We start from the raw sequence: 24,437 nt of genomic DNA, 5'->3' as shown, positions 1-24,437 counted from the left end.
ACAGGTACAAGACGAGAGACTTTTAAAAAGAATGACCCACAGAGTGAGACAGAACAGAAAAATATGCCGAGCTGCCACAGTGATATTCTGAAAAAGAAAAACATGAGTAAGGTGGAGGGGGAAAAAAATCAAGGTTTGCTCCTCTTAGGGATTGAAATTAAAATTAGTATGGGATTGGAAAAAAAAAACTTTTGTGACAGCCACATGAATCGGCAGTGTTGGGAAAGTTCATTTTGTATTTCAACTTTTGATCATGTGTGTGTCTAAGTCTACGATTTTTGCTATTACACTGTCTCTGTAATTAATTCTCGAGTCGATTCTGCACTTGCACTTTCACAAATGGCTGAGATGGAATGAATCATTTCTTCACTGTGTTTAAAAATAATAATTATTATTTTAAAGTGAATACTTCCCTTCCTGAGAGCACTAATGGCACTAATGGGCATTGGTGTAACGAGGAAATCATTTCCGTCCTTCGTCCCGCTTGCTGCTGCCTCTCCTCCATAATATTGTTCACCTCTTTCTCTCTCCTGCAGATGATTGGCTTTGAAAGGCCAGCGGCTGTGCACTGACTGTGCATGACTTCTGAGGAAATACACTCTGGCTTATCAACCTGTGTGTGTGTGCGTGTGTGTGTGTGTGTGTGTGAGTATGCACACATACGCAGTGCAAATAGGCAGACAAAGCTGTGCTAACAAGAACGTGTCAAGTGTGTGTGCACAGACTGTTGTGACACACACACACAGAGCAGATAGATCTCTGGCGCTAACAATGTTTTGTTAGGAGCAGCAACTATTTCCGCTGTATGTGGGAGGACACTAACAGTGTCTCTCAAGAACCAGGCCGGCAGCGGCAACCGCAGCAGCAACCCTCTGTTTTACAAGCACACACACACACACACACACACACACATACAACGCAGCTGCACAGACAGCACAACCAATCTCATTCTTTTCTCCACTGATAATATGTAAATGTATCCTCTCCTGCCTTTTACGGTCAGTCGGGAATTGGGCTTTTCAATTTGACGACTTCTTTACCGAAAAGAACATTGGCAATACCTGAAAGGGTTTTGTTGAATTGACGCCTGTCGCCAATTGTTTAGTAACGGACTGAAAGTATGCGGTCATTTGCTCCGCGCCGACTGCTCGTTTCGAATCGTCGGCTGAGCCTTCGGAGGGAGCCCGTAGATCGAGACGGACGTGTGACAAATTTATAGGGCAAGAAATAAATAGTGCCGACACGAGTATTGGAAATGGAAAGTCACGAGATGATAATATCGGAATATTTTCCAACGATAGTATCACGCATCAAAACATAAAAAGAACAGCTCACTGACCTTTCATGAAGTCTTCTCCACTTAGTAACTGTTGCTCACTCTGGAAAAAAAAATGCCTTACCACCAACAAAACTATCACAGTGTCAGCCAGGAAATGCTCTCAATCGCAAATCAACCAGACTAAGAAAGGTTTGCACCCGCCAAAAGACTTATCACCCAAAAATCTCTGCTACACACACACACACACACACACACACACACAAAAACTCTTCCACACACAAAAAAAAAATCACCCTCACCAAACTCATGGCAAAAACATTTCACATGAAAAAGATTCACACTGACTAAAACCTTCCAATCATCTAAAAAAAAAACTTTTCACACACCAAGAAACCTTCCAGTAAAAAAAAAATCTAATTAAAAAAAAATCACCTCCACCAAAAACTCACATTGACAAAAAAAAAAACACAACAAAAAACATCCCAATTCTCACTCAAAAAACTGACAGAAAAAAACTGTCTCAATCAACAAAGAACCATTTACTCGCATTAAAAAATCTCTCATAAAGAAAAACTCTTACATTCACAAAATTCTCTCGCACGCACACAAAAAAAAAATCACCCAGTCACCAAAAACCTCACTCACAATCAAAAACGTTTACACCCCCCCCCAAAAAAATCACTCACTTTCACTCTCACATAAAAACTCATACATAAAATGTGAGGCGTAATTAACTGTGTTCATTTTTCAACAATGATCAAGGCGGCACTGATTATTCCAATCACACATCAATGCAGTCAAATATGAAAGTTGGGGCAAAAATTTAGATGTTACTTCTCATTATTCACCCCAAAAAACCTTTTCACACTCCCCCGAAAAAACTTTCACCCAGCTCCAAAAAACCTCCCACACGCACTCCAGTGTGTATCTCATGTAATAATGCTTCCCCCCCCCCTCGTCTCATTCCTTTTGTGTAAAAATGGAGCAAACATAAATCACCTCCTGTCTGCTGTCTATTTCGTCTCCTCTGACATTTGCTCCCGAATCCATTAGCGAGGTCTCACATATGAAAAGCAATGATGTGCGCGTTGGGTTCGAAGAGCCCATTCATTGCGCTGCGGAGTTAAAGTGAACCTCCCACATGGCACTGACTGCGCCCACGGTCGTCATTATTTTCGTAATTCACCAGATATCCTTGAACGCTCCTGCTCGCTCGTTCGCTTGCTCTCCTCTTCCTCCTCCTCCTCCTCCTCCTCATCCTCCTCCTCGCTCTGCCTGCCTCCCTCGCTCACTCGCCGTATCTCTGTAGTCTTCATTATTCTGCACCTGTCAGCAGCGGACGGAAGCCGCACGCTCATCCCTCCTTCCTGTCCTCCTTTCATATTTACGCCCATGACTTCTGCGAATGACGGCAGCGGGCCGGCGAAAGGCGCTCAGCAGCCTGACCAGGTAGGACCTGGTGTGCTTCTCCTCTCAATCTCTTCCAAATTGCCTTTGCATCAGCAGATTTTGGACATGAGGGTCAGGATACTTGTGATCGAAGTTGCTGCCATGTGAATGTCAAAGGTGCCCAGCGTGCAACAACTAGGGCACAACTTGAAATTAAATAATTCATGAAGTTGTTTGTAACCTCAGCCCTGTGGAGCAGCCTGAGCCCGACACTCAAATGGAGCTTTAGATTTCAGAGACCTCATCAGATTTTGGAAGAGCGCTGACAGAAAACGAGGGTGGAGGTGAACAGAGTTGGCCTTAAATTATGTGAGCCTCGATGGACGAGGCCGTAGGGAATGCTGAGACACAATGTAATGATTGGCCTTCTCACACTTTCCACAAGTGAGATAGTGGCTCGGATAATGTCATTTCATTGCATGGCTGTGAAGAGCCTGACTGCCCTAAAATGAAAGTTGTTTTGTCAACAGCTCGATTGGTGATGTCACACAGCAGGTGTCCCATTGTTGACTTGTCAGGACATTTTCCAAGTCTGTAAACACGAGGAGGCTGGCAAACTCATTGAGCTTCAGTGAATGTAAACGGTGAAACAAAATCTGATCAAATTTACTGTATATATATTTATGTGTGGCGGCCCGGTAGTCCAGTGGTTAGCACGTTGGTTTCACAGTGCGGAGGTACCGGGTTCGATTCCAGCTCCGGCCTCCCTGTGTGGAGTTTGCATGTTCTCCCCGGGCCTGCGTGGGTTTTCTCCGGGTACTCCGGTTTCCTCCCACATTCCAAAAACATGCGTGGCAGGCTGATTGAACACTCTAAATTGTCCCTAGGTGTGAGTGTGAGTGCGAATGGTTGTTCGTCTCTGTGAGCCCTGCGATTGGCTGGCAACCGATTCAGGGTGTCCCCCGCCTACTGCCCGAAGACAGCTGGGATAGGCTCCAGCACCCCCCGCGACCCTAGTGAGGATCCAGCGGCTCGGAAGATGAATGAATGAATGAATGAATATTTATGTGTGTGTGTGCAAGTGGTGGTACAGGCACTAACAATGACATCAGAGCACGCCATCTCTAGAACATGACGATATCGACACTATGCAATCGAATAAGTGAAACCTTTTGAGTGCTCTTAAAGAAAAGCATATGAAACCATTAATGGGGATGTTTATTTCTCCCCACAATTGAAAACGCTTCCCATGTTTCTGCCACTGCCACCATATTGACATCTTCACTGAACATTAATGAACAGTATGTGCCGCTTATCAGAAACCACGGTTGTTAGCTTAATGTGTGCATCCAACAAGACTCAGTTCAGCCCTCTTTGCAAAATGTGTGTTTGACCCGCTGGCTTTGTTCAATTGTTCTACCCTATCAACTTGTCTACTTCGGGCCATAGTCTTTTGACAAGCATTTGCACATTTTTTTATCGATCTATTCTTCTGTTCAGATGGACGTTGGGCACACCAACCGAATATAACCAGGGAAAGAGAGTGCAAACATTCATGATTCTTTGAATTCTGAGGGTTGCTGTAAATCATAAAGCATGGAATATAGTGACTAGTCAATGTCACAGAAATCCTTAAAAATGACGTACTTTAAATGTGAAAGCACTTTACATAGTGGATGTGTCATCAGCCAGTGGACGCACTTCAAAAGATAATGTGTATTTTTTGTTGGAAATAAATTCAGTAGCTAATGACTGAATGCATATGTGGAGTGCCATCAATTAAAAAAAAAAAGGGTGGGGGGTCATGCCTGCCATTCTATAGATCAGCGGTGCCCAGGAAGCAAATTAAAAACAAACTACTGTAAAACTAATGCACCACTTAGCCATTACATTAATTGGAGTTGTTGCAATAGTGGGAGCCGAGTGCTTTAAAAAAAACCCACCACAGACTTGTCTTTTTACACCAGCCGCCAGCACCCTGTTTGAGGCGGAAAAGTGCACGAGAGAATAATGGTCCATAGTCTGAAATTTTAGGATGCTTTTTTAAGATGCTGAAAAACAACCCCAAGAACTATATTTTTATATATTCCGAGTGCCCGCTTTTCTTGTATTGGTAAGAGTCCATTAGGACTAGCATTGCTTAGCATTGGCATGTGTGGCGCAAAAGCAACTCTTGACATTACCAGAAAGTGTATATTTACTTTATTATATCCACTATAGTTTGTTTATTAGCGTGTGGATCACATCACATTTGACAATTAATTATTTTTTACTGCATCCTGCTCACACTTTTATGAGCAGCGCAGTGGTGTCTGGCTTGTTAGCTTGGCTTGTTGTTGTGTAGTTATTGTACAGGCTCGGTAGAAAAGGTGGAGAGGGTGTGTGGTGTCAGACCCTCAAATGGAGACTCTGATGTTTGAGAAGTGCCGATGTCCGTCTTCATTTGTCAGACAGTGACCTGCATCAACTCGCCTTTGCTTCTTTTCACCGTCGATAGCTTGTTCCAAGACTGTTTACATTTCGGGGAATTCATGAATTACCCCGCTACAGATTCAACACTGACCTTGCTAACATCAACTAGCGATCCGGGCTTGCTCTTAAATGATGCAGAGATATCATCAGTAGAAGGGGGAAGCGCAAATGAGAGGCACAGCTGAGAGTTGAACCCTCCTGCTTTGAATGCATCAGTGCATCCTTTGAATCCCACATACAGTATAAGCCAATAAATAGACAAGAAGAGGCCAGATGTCTTCATTAGTGTATCTGTAGTTGTTACAAGCTCAGGGGGGGATGAATCTATGCTTTTCTTCTCTGATTCGTGATCACTATCTGTCTTGTTTTGAGCTGCAAAAGAAGGCACATTCTTTATTGTGATGCTTTGAAGGCAGGCCGGAGCGAGAGAGTGCTTCAATCCTCGCTCTCTTGATGCTTTTCCTTTCTACTTGTGAGGCTGGGAGGAAGTATAGAGGCAATTATACTTCAGGTCCAAGTTCCCAAATTCACTGATTTGATTAGCATTTTTTTTCTTATCTATTTTAATGTATATTTCGTCACATGTATGTAGGGAAAAATACTTTTGTAACCTTTGGGCCCCAACAGTAATCTTTAGCAACATTAATTTTGACACTTGGACTAGTTTCAAAAGACTCTATCTGGCTCATGGTTCATGGCTGTGTCGTCACTTTTAACAGTATGATCTACAATGTAACTCTCACGATAATTACATCATGGTGACATTCTAACAAGAGCTACAACTGATGGCACCCTACATGTACTCACAAATTCCAAATATTTCATGATTTTTAGCCTGTGTCTACATTTGATGCCATTTTGCCTCACTCTGTGTTGTTTCTGTGCATGGGTGCAGTTTTGTTTCATGGAAGCTAGCCTCCTTAACTGCGAGCTAGCTGGCCACCGATTTTGTTGTGGTTTTCTTATGTTTTAATTTTTTTTAATTTGTTTGGTTTTTAATATAGTCACTTATTTTGAATTTGATGCCTCCATCACAATTTGCTTCCCCTGCTGCCTATACCCAAGTTAGGAGAATGTAACATTACACTATCAGTGATTTGGATGCAAAACAATAGTACATTACTAAAATGATTGAATGAAATGTTATTGACTTAAATGAAGGTAACCTTCACATTACTCCACTAGCTGCTACTAACAATTAACTATTGTGCTTTTGTCATGATGAAAATCATTAAATCATATTTAGACTGTCTTTAGTGTTTATTCTTTTCCTGTAGTGTACATTTTCAGCAGGTGTTTTCAATTTTTTTTTTTTTGGGTGGCTGGGGGTACGTGTTGTTAAGGCCGACACAGGTATGTACCCGAGTCCGATCTGGCCATTTGTTGTATCTGAATTGGCCGGTATGACAGATTTTTTTTTTCTCCATCCCGATTGTGTCACTTGAAGTGTGTATCCAGCCCATGTATTTTAAATCTATATTTTAATGGAGACCCTGAGAGGCAACAAGTTCTTTGCGGGAAGAATAAGAAGCTCCATATTCGTTTATCACAGTTATGTCAAGCTCCTTGTGCCAGATATTCTTGACTGCTGCTTCAATACATTTCCCCAATGTTAAAATTGAGCACTCAAGACGGCCCTCTCCTGCCTGGCGTTACCTTTTGACCTCATCTACTCCACCGCACTCGTCGCAGGGCAGATGTCCTTTCCAATCGATAGGCAATTACCTCTGCTATCCGTTGAGTGGGATTCTTGCTTTTCTCAACAAAAAAGTTTCAAATTTTGTCATTGTTCAAAAACAACTATTTATTAGTTCGATGATTTTAATGTTACAATGACCACATGATTTCCAATGTTGTTGAGGCAAAGGAATAACACATTTGTAGAAAATTTTCTCGCTGTTTTGATCGAAAATTGAATGAACAATGTTCCCAGTCGGCCGGGTAGTCCAATGGTTAGCACGTCGACTTCACATTGCAGAGGTACCGGGCTCAAATCCAGCTCCAACCTCCCTGCGTGGAGTTTGCATGTTCTCCCCAGGCCTGCGTGGGTTTTCTCTAGGTGCTCCGGTTTCCTCCCACATTCCAAAAACATGCATGGCAGGCTTATTGGGCGCTCTAAATTGTCCCTATGTGTGAATGTGAGCGTGGATGGTTGTTTGTGTCTGTGTGCCCTGCGATTGGCTGGCAACTGATTCAGGGTGTCCCCCGCCTACTGCCCGAAGACAGCTGGGATAGGCTCCAGCACCCCCCACGACCCTAGTGAGGAACAAGCGGTTCGGAAAATGGATGGATGTTCCCAGTACATTTACATGTTGGGAAATTAATGTTATTCTAAGAGCTTTGTTTAAACACTCTGCTATTCTGAACACGTTATACAAGTTGTTCTTTGTTTCAGGTGAAGCGTTCACAATACAGGCTTGGGAGAGCATGAAAATGCTTACTAAAAATGATCAGTGATTAAATGACGCCTTTGTAACATTGAGTCTGCATTCAGTGATTAATTTACCTTCCCTTGAGCGAGCGAGCATTGGAAGAAAAGGCTAAGTTACATCCTGCTGAGCCAATCATGACTAAATCAATAGATTTTTTTCCCCCCTGCTTCTTGAAAGATTCAAAGAACGCCAGGAGAAATCACTTTTTCAAGATAGTTCGCATTCTTACTTTCCTTTCCTCATTCACGAGGGATTCTTTTTATTTATTTATTTTCTTCCAAGAAAAGGCCTCGCAAAGCCTGGAAAATGCTGACTGATAGCTTCACGTTTTATATATTTTCATCAATTCATTTGACACAAAGCCACCTTGTTGTTTCCTTTTGTTGGGGTGCGAAGAAAATCTCAGCGTGCCTGTTTTTTTTTTAGGGGGGGGCTTGTCACATGACATGGATGATCTTTTTCAGGTTCCACATTTTTTTAAAGAGACACAGCTGGATAGTAATTGACTGTTTGGTCTCTCAGGCTATTGTTCAGTTTTTTTTTTATAGCGGCTAATTGACCTGGTTTCCAATTTTAATGGCCAAGCAAAGTGCTTGTGCTTTCTCTTTACACCTTTTAGCCACCCAAAACGTTTTATTTTTATGCTGTTGTGGAACGATAAGCTGGTGCTTTAAAAGAATGATTGTGTATGTAATCGTGCATACTAATGAGGAACAAAGACAATTTTAGCGAGCGTACTCACTGCCCACAGTGTACAGTGTACTGTACTGTTTACAGTGGAACATCAGTTTATGAATGGGCCTGTCATCCAAACAATTTAGGGTGAGATATTTAAAAAAAAGAAAAAAATATATATGTGTACCGGTGTGTTTGTGTGTGTGTGTATATCTATCTATCTATCTATATCTATATAGATATAGATATAGATAGATATTAGAGCTGTCAGTTTAGCGCGTTTTTATTGGCATTAATTTTTTTGCCAGCCATGGCAGCGCGAGACACCGATACTTAAAGAGTTTATGAATGGAAAGTTTACTTTTAAAAAGTTGCCAGATTGTTCCACTGACAAGACCAAAGTTACCTGTATGTTTTGCAGTCGTAAACTGAGCTATCATCATAGCACGTTGAGTCTGAAATCCCACTTTTTTTTTAACCTTTATTGAACAAGTCAGAATACAATTCTCAGCAAACAGTAAACAAAACAAACGTGCTACCAATACATACATATTACAAACGTTTAAACAAAAAAGAAGAAGAAAAAAAAAGAATGAAGCCAGGGGATTTTTAGACAAAAATTCCAAATAAGGAGCATATAGCCAGAGTCTTAACAGCTTTTTTGTTTTTGGAAACTATAATAGAGCTCAGGTACTGCTTTGTTTCTGCTTCAAAAATTAAGAAAAGATGTTTTGAATTATTCCATCTGCATTTGTGGATATGGAACTTAGCGAGAATGATTATTAAATTTATAATGAAGGTTTGTTTACTGTTTTTTTCATTATCTTTGTAGAACCCAAATAGTACATTTTTCCAGTGTAGCATAAAGTCAGAGTCAATATGTTCAATGATAAATCTGGATACAACTTTCCAAAATGTGTTGGTATACTGGCATTGCCAGAACAAGTGAACCGTCGTTTCAGGGTACATTCCACAAAATGAACAATCAACAGAGATGTCTTTCTTGAACCTAAGAAGATAATGCTTGGTGGGATAGTGTTTGTCATTATCATTTTAACCAAGCACACAGGTGACGTGAGTACTCCGCCCCCTCGTCTCAGACAGACAGCTATGGATCATTTCAAAGCGAAGAAAATGGATGACACGACGAAAAACAAATTTGCTGAAGCCATAGCTAAATGTCAACATTGTCCACAGCTCAATTTAAGCTGAAATCATTTGCATTGTATCGAACGACTCCACCTCTCCGTGAGCCGTCACCTTACCGTGGTGGAGGGGTTTGTGTGTCCCAATGATCCTAGGAGCTAAGTTGTCTGGGGCTTTATGCCCCTGGCAGGGTCACCCATGGCAAACAGGTCCTAGGTGAGGGACCAGACAAAGCACGGCTCACAAAGCCCCTTATGAAAAATAAAATCGATGGTACTCAGTTTCCCTTGCCCGGACGCGGGTCACCGGGGCCCCCCTCTGGAGCCAGGCCTGGAGGTGGGGCTCGTTGGCGAGCGCCTGGTGGCCGGGCCTACACCTATGGGGCCCGGCCGGGCTCAGCCCAAAGAGGCAACATGGGTCCCCCTTCTCATGGTCTCACCACCCGTGGGAGGGGTCAAAGGGGTCGGGTGCAATGCGAGCTGGGCGGCAGCCAAAGGCGGGGACCCTGGCGGTCCGATCCTCGGCTGCAGAAGCTAGCTCTTGGGACATGGAATGTCACCTCTCTGGCAGGGAAGGAGCCCGAACTGGTGTGTGAGGCAGAGAAGTTCCGACTGGATATAGTCGGACTTGCCTCCACACACAGCCTAGGTTCTGGTACCAGTCCTCTCGAGAGGGGTTGGACTCTCTTTCACTCTGGAGTTGCTCACGGTGAGAGGCGCAGAGCAGGTGTGGGCATACTTATTGCCCCCCGGCTCAGTGCCTGTACATTGGGGTTCACACCGGTGGACGAGAGGGTTGCATCCCTCCGCCTGCGGGTGGGGGGACGGGTCCTGACTGTTGTTTGTGCATATGCACCAAACAGCAGCTCAGCATACCCACCCTTTTTGGAGTCCTTGGAGGGTGTGCTGGAGAGTACTCCTGCTGGGGACTCCCCTGTTCTGCTGGGGGACTTCAATGCTCACGTGGGCAATGACAGTGATACCTGGAGGGGCGTGATTGGGAGGAACGGCCCCCCCGATCAGAACTCGAGTGGTGTTTTGTTATTGGACTTCTGTGCTCGTCACGGACTGTCCATAATGAACACCTTGTTCAAACATAAGGGTGTCCACATGTGCACTTGGCACCAGGACACCCTAGGCCGTAGTTCGATGATCGACCTTGTGGTCGTGTCATCGGATTTGCGGCCCCATGTTCTGGACACTCGGGTGAAGAGAGGGGCGGAGCTGTAAACTGATCACCACCTGGTGGTGAGTAGGCTCCAATGGTGGGGGAAGATGCCGGTCCGTCCTGGCAGACCCAAACGTATTGTGAGGGTTTGTTGGGAGCGTCTGGCGGAATCCCCTGTCAGAAGGAGTTTCAACTCCCACCTCCGACAGAGCTTTTCCCATGTTACGGGAGACGGGGGACATTGAGTCCGAGTGGACCATGTTCCGTGCCTCTATTGTTGAGGCGGCCAATCTGAGTTGTGGCCGTAAGGTGGTTGGTGCCTGTCGTGGCGGAAACCCTCGTACTCGCTGGTGGACACCAGCAGTAAGGGATGTCGTCAAACTGAAGAAGGAGTCTTATCCCAGAGGCAGCTGACGGGTACCGACTGGCCAAGCGGAACGCAGCTTTGGTGGTTGCCGAGGCAAAAACCCGAGCATGGGAAGAGTTCGGTGAGGCCATGGAAGCCGACTTCCGGACGGCTTCGAGGAAATTCTGGTCCACCATCCGACGTCTCAGGAGGGGGAAGCAGTGCACCACTAACACTGTGTACAGTGGGGATGGGGCGCTGCTGACTTCGACTCGGGACGTTGCGAACCGGTGGGCAGAGTACTTCGAAGACCTCCTCAACTCCACCAACATGCCTTCCTTGTAGGAAGCAGAGCCTGGGGACTCTGAGGTGGGCTCTCCTATCTCTGTGGTTGAAGTCACCGATGTGGTTAAAAAGCTCCTCGGTGGCAAGGCCCCAGGGGTGGATGAGATCCGCCCAGAGTTCCTCAAGGTTCAGGATGTTGTGGGGCTGTCCTGGTTGACACGCCTCTGCAACATCGCGTGGTCAACGGGGAGAGTGCCTCTAGATTGGCAGACCGGGGTGGTAGTCCCTCTTTTTAAAAAGGGGGACCGGAGGGTGTGTTCCAACTACAGAGGGATCACACTCCTCAGCCTCCCTGGTAAGGTCTATTCAGGGGTGCTGGAGAGGAGGGTCCGTCAGGAAGTCGAGCCTCAGATTGAGGAGGAGCAGTGTGGTTTTGGTCCCGGCCGTGGAACAGTGGACCAGCTCTACACCCTTAGCAGGGTTGTCGAGGGTATGTGGGAATTCGCCCAACCAGTCTACATGTGTTTTGTGGACTTGGAGAAGGCGTTTGACCGTGTCCCTCGGGGAGTTCTGTGGCGGGTGCTTCGTGGGTATGGAGTACCGAACCCCCTGATACGGGCTGTTCGGTCACTATACCACCGATGTCAGAGTTTGGTTCCCATTGCCGGCAGTAAGTCGGAATCGTTTCCAGTGAGAGTAGGACTCCGCCAAGGCTGCCCTTTGTCACCGATTCTGTTCATAAACTTCATGGACAGAATCTCTAGGCGCAGCCGAAAAGTTGAGGGGGTCCGTTTTGGTGGCCTCAGTATTGCATCCCTGCTTTTTGCAGATGATGTGGTGCTGTTGGCTCCTTCAAACAGGGCTCTCCAACTCTCACTGGAGCGTTTCGCAGCCGAGTGTGAAGCGGTTGGGATGAAAATCAGCACCTCCAAATCTGAAACCATGGTCCTCAGTCGGAAAAGGGTGGAGTGCCCCCTCCGGGTCGGGGGGGAGATCTTGCCCCAAGTGGAGGAGTTTAAGTATCTTGGGGTCTTGTTCACGAGTGAGGGCAGGAGGGAGCGAGAGATCGACAGGCGGATCGGTGCAGCGTCTGCTGTGATGCGGACGTTGTATCGGTCTGTCGTGGTGAAGGAGCTGAGCCAAAGGGCGAAGCTCTCAATTTACCGGTCGAGCTACGTTCCAACCCTCATCTATGGTCACGAGCTATGGGTCGTGACCGAAAGAACGAGATCCCGGATACAAGAGGACGAAATGAGTTTTCTCCGCAGGGTGTCCGGGCTCTCCCTTAGAGATAAGGTGAGAAGCTCGGACATCTGGGAGGGGCTCCGAGTCGAGCCGCTTCTCCTCCACATCGAGAGGAGCCAGATGAGGTGGCTTGGGCATCTGATTCGGATGCCTCCTGAACGCCTCCCTGGTGAGGTGTTCCGGGCATGTCCCACCGGGAGGAGACCCCGAGGAAGACCCAGGACACGCTGGAGAGACTATGTCACTCAGCTGGCCTGGGAACGCCTCGGGATCCCCCGGGGAGAGCTGGAAGAAGTAGCCAGGGAGAGGGAAGTCTGGGCTTCCCTGCTAAAGCTGTTGCCCCCGCAACCCGGCCCCGGATAAGCGGTAGAAGATGGATGGATGGATGGATGGATGGATGGACGAACGACTCCACGACGGATTGCCAGCGAGAGCCTCCATTACAAGATGTGTACAGAGATTGTACGTAACAGAGAAGGCTAAGGTGCACCAAGCGGGAGAAGACACTGTTTCGAGAGAGAAATAAGAATAAAGAGCAGCTAGCCCGTCAAATACGATGTATGCCACTGACGCGATTGTTACTTGTTTGGAACTATTTTGTGTGGAAGGTTACAGTGTTCCGTGTCCATATAAATAAAGCGAGTGGATCTTCTCTGTGTTCGTCTGACTGACGGTGCGCTTAGGCACATCGAGAGTTCAGCGGTGCAGTCGTAGCGACTATACTGAAAATAAAACGTCTCCTGTCATCGAACTAAGTGTAGTCATCCGAAATGATGTCGACACAAAACCGTAGAGAGACTTCCGCGCAAGAAGGACCAACAGAATCAACATAGCCTGACTGCTGTGTTCAAAGCAAACTTGAGAAAAACGAAGTATGCAACCATGGCTTAAAGCCACTCTAGACTGAGTACTAGTTTACCTTAGATGTGCATTTTATAATGTTATGTTGCTCTGTTTTGATTCCATAAAAAGAGCTGCTAAAGCAGCTGTTGTGACAAAATATTTTCTTCACTGTTGTTGATGGACAGTAATATTGTATGAGAGATTATGTGTGAATAACTGCTCCAAGTGAAAAATGTTCATGTAAAATTGAAAATCGAAATTGTTATTTCAGTAAATGTTTGCATTTTGCACATAGAAAACTGATTCATGATTCCATGTTGATGAGAGCAATAAAATGGGGAAAAATAGGACAAAAAAATATAAAAGGAAATTCAGAAACAATAAAAAATGCATGAGTAATTTTTTGTGAATTTGAGTTAATTATTATATTTGCATTTTTAATTAGATTAAACATTTTAATCGTTTGACAGCTGTAATATATACAGTGTATATATATAATGTATATATTCGCCCACTGCTTTAAAATTGCCCGTTTTAAGCATTGGCAATGCCAACAAAGATAATTATGGAGTGCGACCATACATCATTTTTTTCCCATTCATTTCAAACACTTAATTCCCATTAAATGTCTCTCACACACACACTGAAATACAGGTAGCTGATTTTAAGTGTCCAAATGATGGATGTGACCTGAAGTTAAATAATTCACTGTCAAGTGAAATCTGATCATGGGACTAAACGTACGTCGCATGAATCATTGAACACTATTTTGACTTGCGCTCTTGTCTTATGTAGTCAGTGATGCGACTGCCGCTATTACGTTTTTTGACATTGGCGCCTTTGGACAAATCAAGCACAGAAGGGAGGAAGTGTCGCCTCATTATTTTCACCAGCAGCCGCTCCAATGATTTTGTGTCCAGCGGAAGGACGAGCACGGTTGCCCGCTGGCGCAACACAACAGCTCCCTTTCCTTCACTTGACTAGTGACTTGATTGTCCAATCAGTGTTTGGACTCAGCGACTGCTGCTTTTTTTTCCCCCAATTCACTTTGCTTCCAGCTGCCACTTGGGCGAGCGAGCTCCAACCTGTTTGGCCACAAAGCCAGTCAACAAGTCGGCATAGAAATATGCTGCAGTCTGTTCAATTACAACTCTCGTCACGTTCCTAGCAAAATTATATCACCCCCCCCCCCCCCCCCAACCAAAAAAAAAATGTCCTTCATGAAAATAAAAATACTTGGTTTTGAGAAGGTATTGGTTTCGGCGTGAATTTTAACACTATGCTAAATGTTGTTGTGATAGTTTGCAATTATAGGGAGGTGCTGACAATCAGTCTGACAATTCTGAGGTGAAGGGGAAAGTGTCTGCTGTCTTGAGTGAATGATGCAACCTAGAACTAAATGGTGCAGTCACATATCATCATTATTAAAAAAAAAACAACAACAACAACAACAACTATTGACTCGGCCTGAACGTGAGTATCTGTGATCTACTGATCTGTGATTGAGGAGTGACAATTTCAAGGTGTATTTTATAAATGTAAACTCATAATTAGGACTGCATTATTATAGCCAAAATGCTAATCACGATTGTTTTGATCAGTATTGCGATCACACTTAAAACATCTGTACTGCTAATTGGGCTGAGACTATTGCATCGTTTTAGAATCAATCTTCATTCAAGTAATTGCATAATCGTTGTCAATTTTATGTCAAGCGGGGTTGTAGGCGTCTTTTGAATGCAACTAATAAAGAAATGTTAAAGAAAGTGACTTTTAAAGTCAAGTCATCAGTGAAATCACTAAGCTACCTTTTCAAGGTCACTGTGGCAACACTGGTCAACTATCTCGGCATATCATTGTGAATTGCTTATATTTTGAATGTGAGTCCAAGCACGATATGACGACAATATTTTTCAAAACATCCCAGTTTGGGCATCAACAATTAGCCGTGCAGATCCCCCAGTTGTGTCCAAAAAACGAGTCCCTCGGCTTGCCTCGGGCATCTATAACGACACTTGTCGATGTTTGCCGAGGTGGACCAGTTGGAGAACGCGAGCTGAGGAAGCCAACCGGCATAAATTCTTAATTCCCTCTCATAAGCGGCCATGATTTATTGATGCCGTGTCAGAGGAAAAGTTTACCCTCGTGTCCGGAGGCCGCGGCTTCGACTCGTGTTTTGCTCAGAGTCACGGATCCCGTTTCCAGTGTCCAGTGTCTGTGCTGGATTCAAGTTTAATCCCGTGGGCTAACACACGTGTCACACGGGTTTGGTTAACATACAGTAATTGCCTCCAGCGGTTATTATTCATTCTAATTAACCGTGCAACTGTACTGGACTGTGGATGTGATTCCAGTGGGTGCTCGGGTTCCCTTGGCAACCAGGTGCTGAGATCACGAAAGATCCATTTCACACTTGAGCAGCAGGCAGAGACAAAGAGATGCTTAGACAAAGGGAAAGTGGGAGGCAGAACGGATTAGGGAGAGTGGAAGGAAGCTTGACCGGAAAAAGAGGCTTCACTCTTAAAGTGCGTGTTTCCAAGTGACGGGAAAATTGTAGCAAATGGATTTCGAGATAAGGTAACCCTCATGGAGAACAGTGAGGGAAATGTGGGGGTTTTGTGGTGAGCGTGTCAAAAATGTCCGCGCTTCAGCGAGGGGGTTAGACATATTGACAAGCGTGCCGAAATGGAGCGTTTTCTTTCCCTCGCGATCAAAGTCGGCAAAGGGCAAATTCTCTGTGGTCTCCGAAAGACTATCCTGAGTTAAACACTCGGAAGCGCAGCATAATCTTTTGGAGACATTTGAGAATCGGGCCTTTGCTGACTTGGATTATTGGTATGGCCGGAACCCACTTTAGCGTTTGTGCGTGACTGCGCTTCAGTGTGTGAAAATCCGAGCAAAAAGTTGGAACATATCTTTCAGCTCGCACACCCCCGCTGGGTGGTCAGCGCGACAAGAAAACATCAGGTCCAGAAGAACTCCATGTGTCACTTTAGAGGGGTTTTTTTCTATTTTCCATGATGTTCAAACATTTTATGTTGATTTTCAGAGCCCCCCTTTTCTCCAGTAGGAGGATATAAATGCTCCACACGCATAATAAAAACAATGTATTCTACGGAGAAGCATTCTTATGAGAAATATGAATAAATACATGTCATTAGTTGTGTTGCTCTTAAAATTCTGGGCTCAAAGGTAGATGATTCTTTTTTTTTTCACATTTATTTTATGAAAACAAAGTGAGCCAGGTATGCACTGAAGGTTGGGAACATGTTTTTATTGTGAGCCTACCTGTCTAGAATGCTTAAAATGTGTTGATTGGCGCTAAATATAAGTTACTGTCTATTATGATTATTGTAATGGCTCATATAAAAAAAAATTTGCATGACGCCAGTCAAAATTCTCCACTGGTTTTCAATCTTGGTATCCTGCTTATCATGGGCACCTATTTACCGGTTGCTCGTTTGTGAGCATGTTAAAATTTGCTAATTGATATTGAATAAGTACTCTCACTGTTTCAGATTTTCTTGTCGCAGCATTCAGTAAACGGAGCTCATTAGTCTTCACTCTGTTGTACTGTATGTCTCCACTGATCTTTAATCTTGGTTCTCTGTTCATTGTGGTAGCATGTTTATCCTAGCTGTTGCTAACTGTTGCTAACAGCTAGGATAAAGCTGTTTATCATTCAGTTGCTAACTATTACAGAACATACAGTACAGTTGGTTCTTTGTATTGCTACATATTATATACAGTACAGTATATGCTTTTTAGATTTTTCCAGGTTGCAATGTTCAATCTTGGAATCACATATTTCATCATAGCTTGTTTAGCTTAGCTTTCTACCATCCAAAATGTGCTCATTGGTACGAAATATAAACAGAAATTGACCCTGATTGGTTGTCTCTCCTTAGGTCGCAGTTCTTTCCTGGTCTTTAATCTTGGTATCCTTGTCATTGTTGGTAGTCTATGAAGCTGAGCTTTTTCATGCTGAAAATTTCTAACTAGTATAAAACACAGAATGTGGTTTATTCCAAATGTTGATTGTGCTCTCTTGGTTGCAATTTTACACTTTTAATGTTGTTATCGTGGCGACCTGTTTAGCTTAGCATGGTAAAATGTGTTAACTGAAAGTAAATGCAAACTTCCAATCATCATTGCAGTTTGTACTAAGCTTGTTAGTCTTCAGCCATTTGGAATTCTCCAGTGATCTTCGATTTTGGTACCTCCAACATCTTGGTAACCCGTTTAGCCAGGCTTGCTAAAATGTGCTGCTACAAAGCACACAATTCTGGTGATTACGAATAGTCTCAATTCTACACCTGTTTTCAATCTTGCTTATCATACTTATTATGCTCGTCTTTTTGCGTATCTTGATAACATTGGCCTATTCCGGATAACAATGTAGATTAGTTTGCCAGAATGACATTAATAAGGATGCTCGCTCATGAATGTGTTCAGTGCTCCTCACTCTCCTCTGCCAGCCTGAATCAGCCTGCTGGGCAAAACCACGGATGTGATGCGTTGAAAATCTTTTTTTAAGTAGCCGTCTAGAACGTTTCCACCTCTTTCCATCAGGCGCCCAGGGCCAATTAGTCACGGGGGGGGGGCGTGAGCAGAACTAAATATTTACTCACACACGCTTCCAAACCTGCAAGGCTGCAATGTGGAAAGTCATTTCACCACCGTCACGGTGCACACATACAGCTGCCACACTCGTGTACTGTATGGACGTGTGTTTGTGTGTGTGTATGTGTGTGTGTCAGGCTGATGCACTTCACTGGTGCATTAAAATGCCCTCAGAGTGACAGAACAGGACCTTTAATGGTGGCCGCCCGTCATTGCATTCTGTTGCTCTATTTTGGGCTCAGGCAGCAATATCCATGACCTCTTCAGCAGTGTAGGTCCTATCAGATATCAGAAAAGTGCGGCAGGTGAATGTAATGTACCAATGTGTGCCTCCAAAATCATTACCTTCGCTGCAATAAATCATCTTATTGATGGTCCTGCTGTTTTCTGTGTGCACCCACTGCTTTCGGTATTGATTTGCAGCACAGCGCAGAGACGGTCACACACACAGACACACACACACTTGTATACAATTGGTTGGCCTACCCGTCAAGTGTGAAATCAAACAACCAATAAAATATGTCGTTACCCTTCTGGATGGCGTGGCATCACAATTCATCTAATTTACGTAAACACCCCAACTCTGAGTTTCTCCACTCATGACTTGGCAGGTAGGCTGGTCGAATGCCTGCCATTTTCAAGCCATGAATGTGCAATTAAAATGTCATATGAAAGTCAAAATGAAATGTAAATTAATCTGAAATAAAACTATCAAATAATAATTTACAAAATTTGAAAAGTGAGAATGCAGATTTCAATTATCTCCAAGTTTATTTGCTCTGATATTGCAGGCTCTTCAAGCACAAACTGCTGCTCCACCATGTTGAGGTCACACTCTATTAGCAGACCTGATTCACTACATCAAGCACTTCTTTATCAGCACAGTGTTGTGAGCCTGGATCATTTAATGACGCGCAGACTACCAGCATTTTAAAAATCTGTGACGTGACTAATTAGCTTAGCAAGTAAAAAGACGCCAGTGAGTAATGTGCTCTCCTCTCCTCGACGTGATTACAACGAGAAAGTTAATATTTGTGGAGTCCATTCAATAGACCATTGTAGAAGTTGATGCTAGTGGAGGTGGAGCAGTTTTCAGAATCCAGTAAAAGGTGCAGCTACAGGAATTTGTTGCAACCCGGCGATTGGGCGTCCTTGGTGAAGTGTAGCCTGCTAACTATAAAGAGTGGAGATCAGGAGATGTCACTAATATTTGACAACGGTGCGCTTGTGAAGCTCGTTGAGGCTCGTTGGTGATTCAGGGCTGCACAAATAAGATTGACTTGACTTCACACAGAGATTGGCTCTTTCATCCCCTGCCACATTCACCGTTCCGCCCTTGTTACTACCTCTGAATGTGGAAAATTGATATGACAGCTTTATCCCCACCATTCTACGTCAGTGGAAGTGGCAGTGAAAAAGAAGGACTTTTATCGGAAACGTAAAGGACGAGTGGACATAAGAAAAGTGGATGACCAAACATAAATGTGGTATACTAGCAGCAGTTCCATATTGGCAGAGGAATATAAAAGCATATTGGAATGAAGCTACATTCAAATCTAGCTAGCACCTTTTCGGCAGTGTACATACAAATGACCAATAAGCTAACAGTTAGCCTAGCTCTTCCACTAGTTTCTTATCTGGATGCTCAGATTGCCTAGCGCTACAGTGCACTCCGCTTAATAGAACACCGGTTAATAGAGTAATCCGCTTAATAGAGCAAAAGGCTCTGGAACGGATTTGCCTATTGCAATTTCCTATAAAGATACTCCGCTTAGTAGAACAGATCTCCGCTTAATAGAACAGGCCGTAAGCAATGAAAATTGTAAACTAGTGGTTTTCGAAGTGTAGCAATCGTTCTCCGAGAAAACGCGATACCACTGCTATGCTGTTGCGCCTACGATTACGCCATACAATGTTGCGCAATGTGTAGTTCTAGCCGTATAACAGGTAGCACGCGTCACTCCACACATAGACACACGCACGTCACAATGGCTTCAACTTCATTCAAGAGACGAGGGCTATCACCTGCGGATAAGAAGGACATACTCAGATGATACGATGCATTGCCGGATTCTCAGAAGGTATCACAAGAGGATGCTGCCTCTCATCTAGACATATCCCGGAGTAGCTTGAATCGGATACTCAAAAACAGGAAAGAAATTTTGGAACTTGAGGATTCTGATCGCAAGCGACAGCGAAAGGGCAAAGCACCTGATGTGGAAAAAGCTCTCGTAAAGTGGATTCACGCTGCCAGAGACAACAATGCGCCTTTGTCTGGGAAGATCGTGAAAGCTAAATCTGAGGAGCTGGCATCAAAAATGAAGGTGGAGGGATTCAGTGCCACTGAAGGTTGGTTCGATCGCTTTAAGAAGAGAGAAGGGATTGTGCACAAAAGACTGCATGGTGAAGGTCAAACCGCCGACAATCAGTCACGCGACCACTGGCTAGCACAAGTCTGGCCTGATTTGAAGAAACAATATAACTGCGATGAAATTTGGAATGCAGACGAGTCAGTACTGTATATTCGCGCATTGCCAGATGCCACACTCACTTTCAGAAATGATCAGAGAAAGGGCGCGAAAAAACCTAAGCAGAGGATAACCGTTCTGTTTGCCTGTTCAATGACAGGAAAGAAACGCAAGATGTTTGTCATCGGCAAAAGTCAGAATCCGCGGTGCTTTAAAGGTTTGAAGTCACTCCCTGTTTCGTATGAAACGAATAAATCTGCGTGGATGGCCGGTGATCTATTCAGAAAGTGGCTGGCCAAATGGGACAAAGAATTACGTGGTCAGAATCAGCGAATTCTACTGCTGGTCGACAACTGCTCGGCGCACCCACAGAATGTTCAACTGACCAACATACGGCTTGCCTTCTTTCCTCCCAACACCACAGCCCTCATGCAGCCGTGCGATCAGGGCGTGATCCGCGCAGTGAAGGCGCACTACCGCCGCTACATGTGCCAGCGCATAGTCCAACAGATGGATGAGAGTGACAGTTCAGCCACCGCTTGCGTACTGGCGAAGAAAATCAGTCTACTTCATGCCATCGAACTTCTGGTTATGTCATGGGAGGACATCACAAATGTAACAATACTTAACTGCTGGCGTAAAGGAGGTCTATGCGACACAGAAGTTGAGGTCGCGGATACAACTGACGATAACGCTGAGGAAGTGGGTGCCATATTATCTTCAGAGCAATTTGACGAATACATCGGCATCGACAGAGATGTTCTGACGTGCGCAGAGGTAACTGACGAAGACATCATTGACCAAGTGATGGAAGGAACGAGTAGCCAAGACAGTGATCCTGAGCCAGAGGACGACGAGCCTGCTTCCATTGAGGAACCACCTTCCAATAAGGATATGCGGGTCGCCCTCGAGACCCTGAAATGAGGATTGTACGCCCGCGGTTTCCAGGACTTCCCTCTTATCCAGCGCATTGAGAGGGAAGTCAACCGCAAAATTACGGACTCCTGTTTCCAGACAAAAGTAACGAAATTTTCCTCGTGATTTGAGATGTTTGACTGAAGCAGTGTTGTTTGATTAAAGATATGGACGTCCACAGTCGAAATAGCTCTTCTAACTCGTCGGCAGGGGTTTTTCTGCGTGCATAACTTGGTCGTCGACGTGTCTGATGACCATCTCCGGTTAATAGAAACTCCGCTTAGTAGAACAGAAGTGCTTCGGCCCAATGGTGTTCTATTAAGCGGAGTGCACTGTATTCCTTATTGGTACTTGGATAGGCAGTAGACTTGCGATTGTCGAGTTCTTTATTGTTTGTGAGGTCTGCCACATTTTTAAAATGGGGTAAGAAGTTAAAATTGGTATGTTTGCACCCTGTATAGTGAGCTGGACTCATCCTTCATATACGCACACTGACACACGTGCACGCACACACACTCCATTAACTCATAGACGGTTCAGTAGGCTGCTCATCTGCTTCAGACACACACCGAGAAGGTTTAATTAGCTACAAGAATATCAACAGCTGGACTGATGTGGATGGTTGGCTCCCCTTTCACCGTGACCACTTGAATGAATATATGCCGTGTGTGTGTTAGACATCTAGATCACCGATCAAACTAACGGCGAGCCAGGCGGCTAATGAAAACTGAAAATGGATAACGCTATAGTGCTCAATTCTACAGCTACAATTCAATTAAAGGGGGGCGCACTATCCTCAATCCTTCAATCAGAATCAGAATCATCTTTATTGGCCAAGTATGTAGAACACACAAGGAATTTGTCTCCGGTATAACACGCTGCACTAGTATCATCGTAAACAACAAAATCATTGAACCATTTTAGAGTATACCAGTAGTTTTGTAATACCATTTTGTGGTGCAAGAAGAGTGACTATGTCAGTGACTGTTTAAGGAGTTAATGGCTAGAGGGAAGAAGCTGTTTAAGTGTCTACTGGATTTGGTACGCATAGATCTGTAGCGTCTGCCTGAGGGGAGTGGCTGAAAAAGGTGGTGGGCAGGGTGCGGGGGATCCAGGAGGATTTTCCGTGCCCTTGTCTTGATTCTTGCAGTGTGCAAGTCCTCAAGAGTGGGTAGGGCGATGCCAACGATTTTTTCTGCCGTCCTAACTGTCCGTTGAAGTCGGATTTTGTCCTTTTTTGTGGCGGCCCCAAACCAAACCGTGATGGAAGAACACAGGATTGATTCGATGACTGCCGTGTAGAACTGTCGTAGCACCTCCTGTGGCAAGCCATGCTTCCTCAGCAGCCTCAGGAAGTACATTCGCTGCCGGGCCCTTTTCAGGATGGAGATGGTGTTGACTTCCCACTTCATGTCCTGGGAGACTGTGATTCCCAGGAACTTGAAGGTCTCGACGGTTGACACAGGGCAGTTGGATAGTGTGAGGGGCAACTGAGGAGAAGAATGTTTCCTGAAGTCCACGATCATCTCTACAGTCTTGAGCGTGTTCAGCCCGAGGTTGTGTCGGCCGCACCAGAGCTCCAGCTGCTCCACTTGTTGGCGGTACGCAGACTCGTCGCCGTCTTTGATGAGACCGATGACCGTGGTGTCGTCTGCGAACTTTATGAGTTTGACAGCTGGATCTGTTGAGGTGCAATCGTTTGTGTAGAGAGAGAAGAGCAGTGGCGAGAGGACACATCCCTGTGGGGCTCCAGTGCTGGTGGTGCGTATTGATGATGTTGTTGCTCCCAGTCTCACCTGTTGTGTCCGTCCCGTCAGGAAGCTGAGGATCCACTGGCAGATCGCAGGAGACACACCGAGGTGGAGTAGTTTGGGGGTGAGGAGTTCCGGGATGATGGTGTTGAACGCAGAGCTGAAATCCACAAACAGAATCCTTGCGTAGGTCCCTGTGCTGTCGAGGTGCTTGAGGATGTAGTGCAGACCTATGTTGACTGCGTCTTCCACAGACCTGTTTGCCCGGTAGGCAAACTGGAGAGGGTCCAGCAGGGGTCCAGTGACGTTCTTTAGGTGGTTCAGCACAAGGCGTTCAAAGGACTTCATGACCACAGACGTCAGGGCGACAGGCCTATAGTCGTTCAGTTCCGATGTTGCCGATTTCTTGGGAACTGGGATGATGGTAGACTGTTTGAAGCAGGATAGGACCTCACACAGCTCCAGGGATCTGTTGAAGATCTGTGTGAAGACCAATTGCTCGTTTCTTGTTTAATAAAAACCCTTGCTACAGATCCAAGAGCACACCTGGGTGATGGGTCCTGGTGGATGAACCCAATTAGAAAGTTGCTCCTCAAATTAAGTTATTGATAAAAAAAAACCTGCTTCGCCCAAAAAATAAATAAATAATTTGAGTCTTGGAATGCATGAAAACTGCATTTTTATACAGCTTGAACTGTTATTTATCAGTTTGACATTCAAATCGATACTAGTTGTCACATCTGAGGCATATTGCCTATATATGCCTACATAATTGCATATGTGCGTGCGTGCATGCGTGTGTGTGTGTGTTTGTGTGTGTGTGTCATGTAACATGTAATGTTGTTCACCAGGACCTGGTCGGCAGTGCGCCACCACAGAGAAACTGGAAAGGAATCGCCATCGCCCTGCTGGTCATCCTTGTCATCTGCTCTTTGATTGTCACCTCCGTCATCCTGTTGACCCCTCGTATGTACCGAACAACCGCACACACTTCATACTTGCTATCCCGTTCTTTTTCTTCCAATTTTTTTAAATGTGAGCGCTAACTGTCAAGGCTGGTAAAAGTTTCCCATGATTATGGAGCTGATTCCCCTCCAAAAGAAGAATTTTTAATGGAGATCAATGGCCTTTTGTCAAACTGGCACAGCTTTCATCTTTTAAAAATATACAAAAAGTAAAACTTTTATGGAGATCTCGCCCAGCTCACTTATTCGTCTCCTCCCAGCAGCTGATGACACACTGGCACACTTTTACATGAGAAAAATCTGACAAAGAGCTTATCTATTCTTTTTTTTTTTTTTTTTTAATCTGCGACTTTTTCAACTCCCGGGCACTTAAAGCCGCTGCAAAAGATATCCTGCTGCTTTAGCCCGTATTCACACACATTAGATTTATCTTTGG

General features: G+C 44.8%; 1 protein-coding gene across 5 annotated transcripts in view; it reads left to right on the top strand.

The window, feature by feature from the left end:
• Window positions 1–24,437, top strand: part of dpp6b (dipeptidyl-peptidase 6b) — an 82,118-nt gene that overhangs the window by 39,722 nt on the left and 17,959 nt on the right. For 4 of the 5 annotated variants that reach the window (XM_052088626.1, XM_052088628.1, XM_052088625.1 and 1 more), the window contains exon 2: window positions 23,888–24,002. In XM_052088626.1, the coding sequence (XP_051944586.1) occupies window positions 23,888–24,002 (115 nt within the window). Of the gene's footprint in view, window positions 1–2,157; window positions 2,729–23,887; window positions 24,003–24,437 lie in introns of those variants that run through there. The other variant, XM_052088627.1, reaches the window with a different exon arrangement.

This window comes from Hippocampus zosterae, chromosome 15 (assembly GCF_025434085.1).
Source record: "Hippocampus zosterae strain Florida chromosome 15, ASM2543408v3, whole genome shotgun sequence".
Taxonomy (NCBI): domain Eukaryota; kingdom Metazoa; phylum Chordata; class Actinopteri; order Syngnathiformes; family Syngnathidae; genus Hippocampus; species Hippocampus zosterae.
The sequence above is the reverse complement of the archived record's forward strand: the minus strand, read 5'-3'. Positions and strand labels throughout refer to the sequence as shown.